An 8,638-nucleotide genomic window follows, 5' to 3' on the forward strand; every position below is an offset into this window, starting at 1 on the left:
TTGCTAGGTATCTCATCAGTGCATCAAGTCGTCTTCCTTATAAGCAGGGGCAAAAGACATAGACATCCAATAAGCTGCCTGTGTTCTTTGCAGAGAGGGAATCCTTGCCTCCAAACTCCTTGACTCAGTTGGAAGCTTGTAATCTCTGGATGATGCCCTAAGTCATGCATGATGGTTCTTCATACATTTTAATAATGCTTTAGAGAACCAGTCAGTAGCCAAGAATATGTATCTGCTTGCAGATTAGAAGGCATATTTCCAAATATTTTTAATACAACACAGATTTTTAGCTGATTCTTGAAATTTTAATCTCTAAAATGCTATATTGTTAATTTATAGTATTTTAATTATTTGTAAGCCGCCCCGAGGCTTCGGCGAATGGGGTGGCATAGAAATTTTCTAAATAAATAAATAAATAAAATTCACAACTATCAATTCTATAGCATTTTCAGATTAAATGTTTATTTACATTTCTTATGGCATTCTTACAGCACTGTTGTGAACAGGGTTCAACTGAAACATTATTTTCTTAAAGCAGTTATTCCATAAATTTAACAATGCTGAATTTGTGTATGTGTGAAGGAGTGGGGAGTTTCACTAGATTGGTTGTTTGATTAATTTTTGTTTCTCATTTAGAGTCTTTCCATAAGCCAGAAATGGGAAAATGCACATTACTATGTTCCACACTGTAGAAGTGCATGCACAGGGGTCATCTGCAATAGTCCTGAAATTTTTACTGTTGGCGAAGATGGCAGGATAAATATGTTCACAGCTGACCGTAAGGATGCTGTACGTACCGTAGGTAGGCAATTAAGACTTTTGTGCTTGAGTCATAAACGTGTGTCAACATATTATTGTAAACTTCCCTATTAAGCTTCTTAAAGAGCTCAGGATAAAAGTGAAATCAAATGTATTCAGCTGGAAGTTGTCATGGTCCAGGTGGGGACACTACTCCAAACAAGCCAGACAGTGTTCCCCCACATCCAGTCCTCTTGAATAAAGGGTGCCATGATCAGCCTAGAGTGTCTCATTCAGCCAGACCATCCTGATTCCATCTTACCCAGGTCACCAGAGAAGTAGCACTTCGTGATAGCACCCTGCAGTGCCACTGCGTTGTTGCCATTTTTATGTGAAATTAAACATGGCCGGGAAAAATGATACACTTCTAGAATGAAGTATAGACAGCTGTAAAGCACATTCTGGTATTTCATACTGCTGTACATACTGGACTCTACAACACTGCTCAACTTGTAAACACATGTGAGAGGGCTGGGGAGTCTTTATATCTGTATATTCCTATGAATTTTCTGGATTTTTTAAGTGTGGTGACATCTCATTACTTAGTTTGCATTGCACTGTGTTCAGTGTCAGTGAAAGCATGTTGACATGATTCTGCTCTAAATCTCGAACCAAAGCAGGAGGCAGAATATTTATACACTAATCTCATCTGACCCTGCATGAAAAGGCGTCAAGTGCTTAAGGTCCAGTGAATTGCTTTCCTGTGTTAGTAATAGAGCTAATTACTACAGTGGTACCTTGGTTCACGAATGCCTCAGTTCATGACCAAATCAGTTCATGAACAAAAATCTCAGATATATTTTGCCTTCGTTCGCGAACTCCGCATCGGGTAATGACCACAATCACACCTATCTTCCCTGCACGAGCACAATCACGATCACACCCGTCTTCACTGCATGAGCATGATCGCACCTGTCTCCTCTGAGCACAGTCGTGCCCACCTCTCTCCTCGAGCATGATTGTTATTGCACAATTATTGTTTGTTACTTTGTTTCAAATTTTTGTGATTAATCTGTTCTGTAAGTATTTTTTTTATTTACATTGAACCTTATGGGGAAATTTGACTTGGCTTACGACCAAAATCGGCTTGCGTCCACATTCGTAGGGGTCAGAATGGATTAACCTTATTTACATAGAACCTTATGGGAAATTTGACTTGGCTCGCAACCAATTCGGGTTGCTACCAAACTTGTGAAACAGATTAAGTGCATGAGCCGAGGTACCACCGTATAAGTACTTTTCATGGAGGCAGCACCTTTCTCTTGTATCCTGCTGAAACAAAAAGCACTGCAGTGTTGACATTTAGTGCAGACAATATGGCAATATGAATTTTAGAGTGCAATTAAAATGCAGTCTCTGCTCAAGTATAGTGTGAATGAGAGGATGTAACAATGCTCTAAACCGCCCTCTAGAACAGTCAGCCAGCTGGGGAAATCTTATGACTGGCCATGAGCTAATATAAAATAGATAAGAAATAGATAAGAAATATAAGAAATAGATAAAAAACATAGTTGCCAACTGCATTTCTGATATGTAACAAATCATGCTTGCTAAGAACAAGACATTTAAAAACATTTAGTGAATGTCTTTTCTAATTTCCCATAGATAACGCTGATAGCAGTACACTCCATGCAGTGACTCGACTTCGCACAACAGAGATCTTGACTGTCAATTCCATTGGTCAGCTAAAAATATGGGATTTCAGACAGCAGGGAAATGAACCTTCACAAATATTTTCATTGTAAGCACTTTACTCTCAGATCAGAAGCACCACTAAAGCCAATCTCTACATTATAGCTATATGACATTCAGTTCAGTTAGTGCTTTGTCTACAATTTTTGTTGATTTCCATTCAAAATGTGTTTGCTTCTTTCTTTGCAGGACAGGCGAAAGAGTACCATTACACTGTGTTGATAGGCATCCCAATCAACAGCACATCGTAGCCACGGGTAGCCAAGACGGGATGTTGAGCATTTGGGATGTGAGACAAGGCAGCATGCCAGTTTCCTTGCTAAATGCTCATGAAGCAGAATGTAAGTATCTAAGAAAACAAGTGTCACTTTCTTAATGTCGTGATGTCAATTAAGGGTACATTCTTCCATGTATGAGTTTAGGACCTGAGCTTCAAGAAATTCCCGGAGGGCTCAAAATAACTCTTTCACTTTCCCCCTTGGCACATGTGCATGAGAAGTCTGTATTCACTTCCTGTATCCCAGTCCTTGGAAGAGGCATGCGCACATTTCCACTCCTTGTCAGGGTGAAATGGGGCTTATCAACCATATGGGTATAATTTCAGGAATTGTGTAGGTGCAGGTGCAGATACTATATCCATACCATTGCATTACTCAGATAACTGGAAGGCTGGCAGCAGAGAAGGAAGTATACAAGTTGAATGGAGCCACTTGATATCAGGGTAAAGAAGTAGAAAAAATGTACCTTAGCCATGGCATGTCTTTACTGGGCGTGTAGAAAAAGATGCTCAGAAATTGGTTTCAATTGGTCTATGGTGTGCCCAGAAAGGCCTCTTCTTTCAGGGGTTCAGGAGAATAAGAATGGGCACCCAGCTAGGATTTCCAAAAGTTTGTCAGACTGCTCACCTGCCCTTAGTAAACTCCTCACTGCAAATTAATGTGATGCATCTGATGAAATGGGCAGCTTCTACAAAAGTTTAGGCCATAATGCACTGGTTAATTAAGTGCCAGAAGACGACTAACTTGGTTAAGGGAGATAAAGATGGGTATAGTCTTGGAAAAGACTCACAAAGGGTGGTATAGCCCTGGTATAGTCTGTTGCCAAGGGAATGAGAAGGCAGGCAATTCTCTTCCTGTTTATAAAAGGAGATGGGTGATTTGATTGAATTAGGAAACTGAAAAAATTAAGCACTTACCATTTCAAAAGGTTCCATGCCTGTGTATAAAGGACAGGAACACTCTGTTGTCTATGTGCATTTTGACCCAGCTGCTAGAGCTTCCCAGACAAAATGGAGACTTTTGAGCTAAGGTGCTTGTAAGGAGACACACAACAGAGACACATTAATGACCATGCTGGCCAAAGGTTGAAGTGTTAATAATTGTCCACTGAGATAATATATTCTAGATTTAGCTGAGCATGATGTCAGCTGGTCTCTGGTTTTCCCTGGAGCAGGCACATCAGGAGGATTTTCACTATAGTGGGGTCCCTAAAAGCTGCAAATATTGTAAGCCATCCAGAGAGCCTCCGGGCTATAGGGCAGCATATAAATGTGATGAATAATATGTACATATTGTGTAATATGCTTGTCATATGTTTACTTGTTCAGTGTGGGAAGTGCACTTTCATCCTTCCAATCCTGATCATCTGTTCACTTGTTCTGAGGATGGATCTCTGTGGCACTGGGATGCTTCCACTGATGTATCTGAAAGAAAATCTTTTCTTCACACAGGTAAAAATACAGTTTTGAGTAACTGAATGCATATACCTCATGGTGACAGCAGATCAGAGAAAATAAAGAATAGGATAAGCAACTACTCAACAAACATTTCAAATATGGCTGCACTTGGCTGTCCACTGTTAACCTTCAGTGAATTACTCCTAATGCTGCAAAGGCGTATTTGTTTCTGATGTGATGAGCCCATTACCAAATTAACAGTATTTGGTACAGTCTACATTTAAAGTTCCATATCTGCCCTGAACCTCTTCCTCACCCTAATCTGTGTGTGTATGAGAAAGGGTTGTCATTAAGAAGAGGTATCCTGGAGCATACAAAAGGCTCATTGAATGCAGTGTTCCGTCCCCCAAGGGCCAACCAGATGCCTCTGGGACATCCACAAACAGAGCATGAGTGCAATTGCACCCTCCTGCTCATGTTTCCAGTAACTGGTAACAGGACATACCACTCTTGGGTGAAAATGTCATGTGCATGAAGTACATATTTTCATATGCTTGTGATACTAATTCCTCAGTGAGAAGGCAAGAGCTATAGTTTAACTCGTTCTGGAGGACTAGCATATAATCCCCTATGACAAAGCCCAATACTTCCACATTTTCTCTTACATGGACATATCTGAACCATTATGTTTAATATGTGCTTCTCACTTTTGAATATAAGATACAAGTTAACTTGTTTTTGTGTTTGTTTTTAGGTGGGAGAAACACAACTTATCTGCCTCACACTGCAGCTAGTGAGTCAGTAATAAGTGCATGGCTAAGCAATGATCCTACTAAAGACCGTATGGAGATTACAAACTTAATTTCAAATCCAACATTATCTGTTAATAGTTTAGATATTTTAGGGTCATGTCTGGTTTATGGTACAGATGCAGAATCTATTTATGTTAAGAAAAACCTCTTTGCATGATTTTATTTCTCTAGAGCAGGTCCTGCACTAAATAAGTTAATTTTACCAAAATTGATCCAGTAGTATTTAGAAGAATCGGCTTCTAAATACTAAAATTTGTACCAATTTTGTAGAGCTGTGATTAAACTACAGTTATAATGACAGACAGATGGAATACAACTCATAACAGTTCTTTAAGCATGTAATTCTTACATAAAGTAAACAAACTTGCATTTCTTTATTGTTCATAAGTTGGTTATTCCTTTTTAGTAGTAAACTATCTAAAGCTCAAAAACATGACAAAGGTTAATATGAGCACTTTAACAATTGTCCAATAACTACAAAGAAACTGAAGTACAAATATAGTGGTGATGGACAAAGCTTGCTTTGGGGTATTTTTAAAATGAAAATATAGAGACATCTCACTGATGTTGGATGAAAATACAGTGTTGACAAAGAAGAATAGAAAGATCCTCACTGGGTATATAAATATTACAGTTAATTCATGGAAACCATGAAATGTATTTAAGAGCACCTTTAACGTGACATTTCTTATCTCTAAACATTTAGTCTATCTATTGATAAAATCCAACCTCAGATATGCAGATGATATCTAATGGCAGAAAGTGAAGAGGAACTAAAGAGCCTCTTGATGCGGGTGAAGGAAGAGAGTGCAAAAGTTGGCTTGAAACTCAACATTAAGAAAACTAAGATCATGGCATCCTGTCCTCTCACTTCCTGGTGAATAAATGGGGAAGAAATGGAGATAGTGACAGATTTTATTTTCCTGGGTGCCAAGATCACCGCAGATGGGGACTGCAGCCAAGAAATTAAAAGACGCTTGCTCCTGGGGAGGAAAGCTATGGCAAATCTAGACAGCATACTAAAAAGCAGAGACATCACCCAGCCAACAAAAGAGCGTATAGTCAAGGCTATGGTTTTCCCAGTTGCAATATATGGCTGTGAAAGCTGGACCATAAGGAAGGCTGAGTGCTGAAGGATTGAGGCCTTTGAATTGTGGTGCTGGAGGAGACTCCTGCGAGTCCCTTGGACCGCAAGGCGATCAAACCGGTCAGTCCTAAAGATCAGCCCTGACTGCTCTTTAGAAGGCCAGATCCTGAAGATGAAACTCAAATACTTTGGCCACCTAATGAGAAGGAAGGACTCCCTGGAGAAGAGTCTAATGCTGGGAACAATAGATGGCAAAAGAAGAAGGGGAAGGCAGAAGATGAGGTGGCTGGATGGAGTTACTGAAGCAGTTGGTGTGAGCTTAAGTGGGGGATGGTGGAGGACAGGAAGGCCTGGAGGAATGTTGTCCATGGGGTCGCGATGGGTCGGACATGACTTTGTGACTAACAACACTGATAAAATCACTATTTGGCCTTTAGTATAATTTCATTGGCATTAACACCTTGATGAATAAACATTTGTACTTGAAAGTAAGCATCATGGATTTTAGTGGTGTTTCTTGTTGTTGTTGTTAGTCGCGAAGTAGTGTCTGACTCATCGCGACCCCATGGACAACATTCTTATTTCTGCTTAATTATGCTTGAGTTTAAAAGCATTTCTGAGTTTAAAAAATACCAGACACCAAACTGTGAAATTGTTAAGAATCATAGATTTCATATATTGTTGTTAATGAGAAACTTTTAATATTTGTATTAAATCCTCACTAGATATTGGTGTTCATTTACTGTTTTAAAAGGAACTCAGAGGTGAGGTGCAGTATATCTAGACAGTTGTTTGCAGTCATGCAGATTTAGGGCTAGCAAAGTGCAGGGGATGAGGCTGGGGCAGCAAATTGAACTGGCACAAATACATGACCCCAGCTTTCCCACAGGCCCCATTTTTCCTCTCTGAGGCACAAATGCAACCTTGTAGGGTAGACGGCTGGTGTGGATCTTTCCACTTCTGCAGGAAGAAGGCAGGGGTTTAGCCTTCAGAATCCAATTACCAAGGTCAGGACCTCAGTTCTCAGGCTTCAAAGAATCCTGTGGTCTCCTAGAAGGGGTCAAAACACCGTAAAATTGCACTCTTGCTGAGAAATCCTAAATTTACCTTATGTTTGTCCTGCAGTATGCCAGTGGAAACAGCTGCCAAATGTTATGCCCGCTTAGTTTGTAAAGGGGAAAATGCCACAAAAGGAAATACAAGGCAGATCCCTAAAAATGCAATTGCTGTTAGGGATTGTGTTGGCAACAATGTTCACATACAACGAAGATTCGAAAGGAGCCAATTGAAACCCTTAGTGATGTGGGTATGCCCCTTGGCAAACACATCCACATTGCAACACTGCTAGAATGTCTTCATTCCAGTCCTTGTAATTAACCCCATATAATGAGGTTTGGGCGGCAGGAGATACTTTCGCTAGTAGCCTTGATATTAGCAAGAGACATAGAGCTAATAATAGGGTGTCATGAAAAGTTAAATTGTTGTTCATGATTATTATTTTGGCAGGCAGTGGCACTTGTGGACTTATCTGTCTCAAGAACTAAAATGACTTTAGCAGTCTTGGATATTATGCATGTGGGGAGAGGGGGTGCCACTTGTTCAGGCTCAGGCAGAAAAATGCCTAGAAATGTCCCCTTTTGCCTCTCTTCCCAGAGATTCTCTTCTGCAAACTCTGTGTGTGTGCAATATGAAGCCTCAGAGATAGAACCACATATCCCTCTCATTGAAGTTAAGGGGAGAAAAAATCCTTATGCCATGTCTGGGGATACTGTAAAGTTTTGATATGGAGGTGGGTATGGCCATATAATGAAGGATTTTAAGATTTAGTGTGCTGCTTCCCAGGTGCATATGCCTCTGACCTGTTCCCTCCCATTCTGCTGGTATACTGATACACTCTATTTGCATGGGATATTCCAAGATCCAGTGGCATGGCAGGCTTTGCACTGCTTAAAGCCAGTGGTGCACTTAGGTAATTTTAGATCTAGGACTTAATGGCCTTATGAGAACCCCTTTCAACAACCATGTGACCTGACACACCATGTGTGCTTTCTCCACTCCCATTCCATGCATTACAACTGCTACTACATTCCTGATGTTTTGCTAAGACACTAGTGTTTGCCAGTGATAAGAGAGCCTCAAAATATAGCATCAGCATGTTCATCATAAGCTGGTGTTTGTTTCTGCTGCCTCAAGGCCAAACATTTATTTGATGATATGCACAATTTTAACGATACTATATATTTGTAATCTAGTGTACATGCCCAGTTGAGTATCTCCAGCTGTACAGCCTTCATTAAAAGTACAAAATAATGCTACTCTGAACAACATCAGCTCTGGAGTGCCCCACTTTGTCTCTGCTGGTCCAGATGTTGACGCTTTTTGTCACCACCCCATCACCAACTACTCCCCAGGTAGTGATGGTGGGGATGGTGACGGGCTGAAGAGCTAGTCTGCCTTATGCCACTTCCTAAAGCCCCTCCACCAGTGGAACAACGGAAATAATTTTATTTACATAATGTTAAAGCTGACTTAGAATAAAGTCAGCTTGAAAGCTTTGATTTGGGGCTATTTATG

At 40.3% G+C, this 8,638-nt stretch overlaps 1 protein-coding gene across 3 annotated transcripts in view; it reads left to right on the forward strand.

Moving 5' to 3' along the window:
* NUP43 (nucleoporin 43) overlaps nt 1-5,364 on the forward strand; it is a 10,441-nt gene extending 5,077 nt beyond the window's left edge. For all 3 annotated transcript variants that reach the window (XM_044422846.1, XM_044422838.1, XM_044422830.1), the window contains 5 exons: nt 637-802; nt 2,404-2,539; nt 2,680-2,831; nt 4,097-4,219; nt 4,920-5,364. In XM_044422846.1, coding sequence (XP_044278781.1) covers nt 637-802; nt 2,404-2,539; nt 2,680-2,831; nt 4,097-4,219; nt 4,920-5,134 — 792 coding nt within the window. In that variant the 3' untranslated portion in view covers nt 5,135-5,364. The remainder of the gene's footprint in view (nt 1-636; nt 803-2,403; nt 2,540-2,679; nt 2,832-4,096; nt 4,220-4,919) is intronic.
* Nucleotides 5,365-8,638: the final 3,274 nt, after the last annotated feature.

Source organism: Varanus komodoensis, unplaced genomic scaffold (assembly GCF_004798865.1).
Source record: "Varanus komodoensis strain SLA01 unplaced genomic scaffold, ASM479886v1 scaffold1, whole genome shotgun sequence".
NCBI classification, from domain to species: Eukaryota; Metazoa; Chordata; class Lepidosauria; order Squamata; family Varanidae; genus Varanus; species Varanus komodoensis.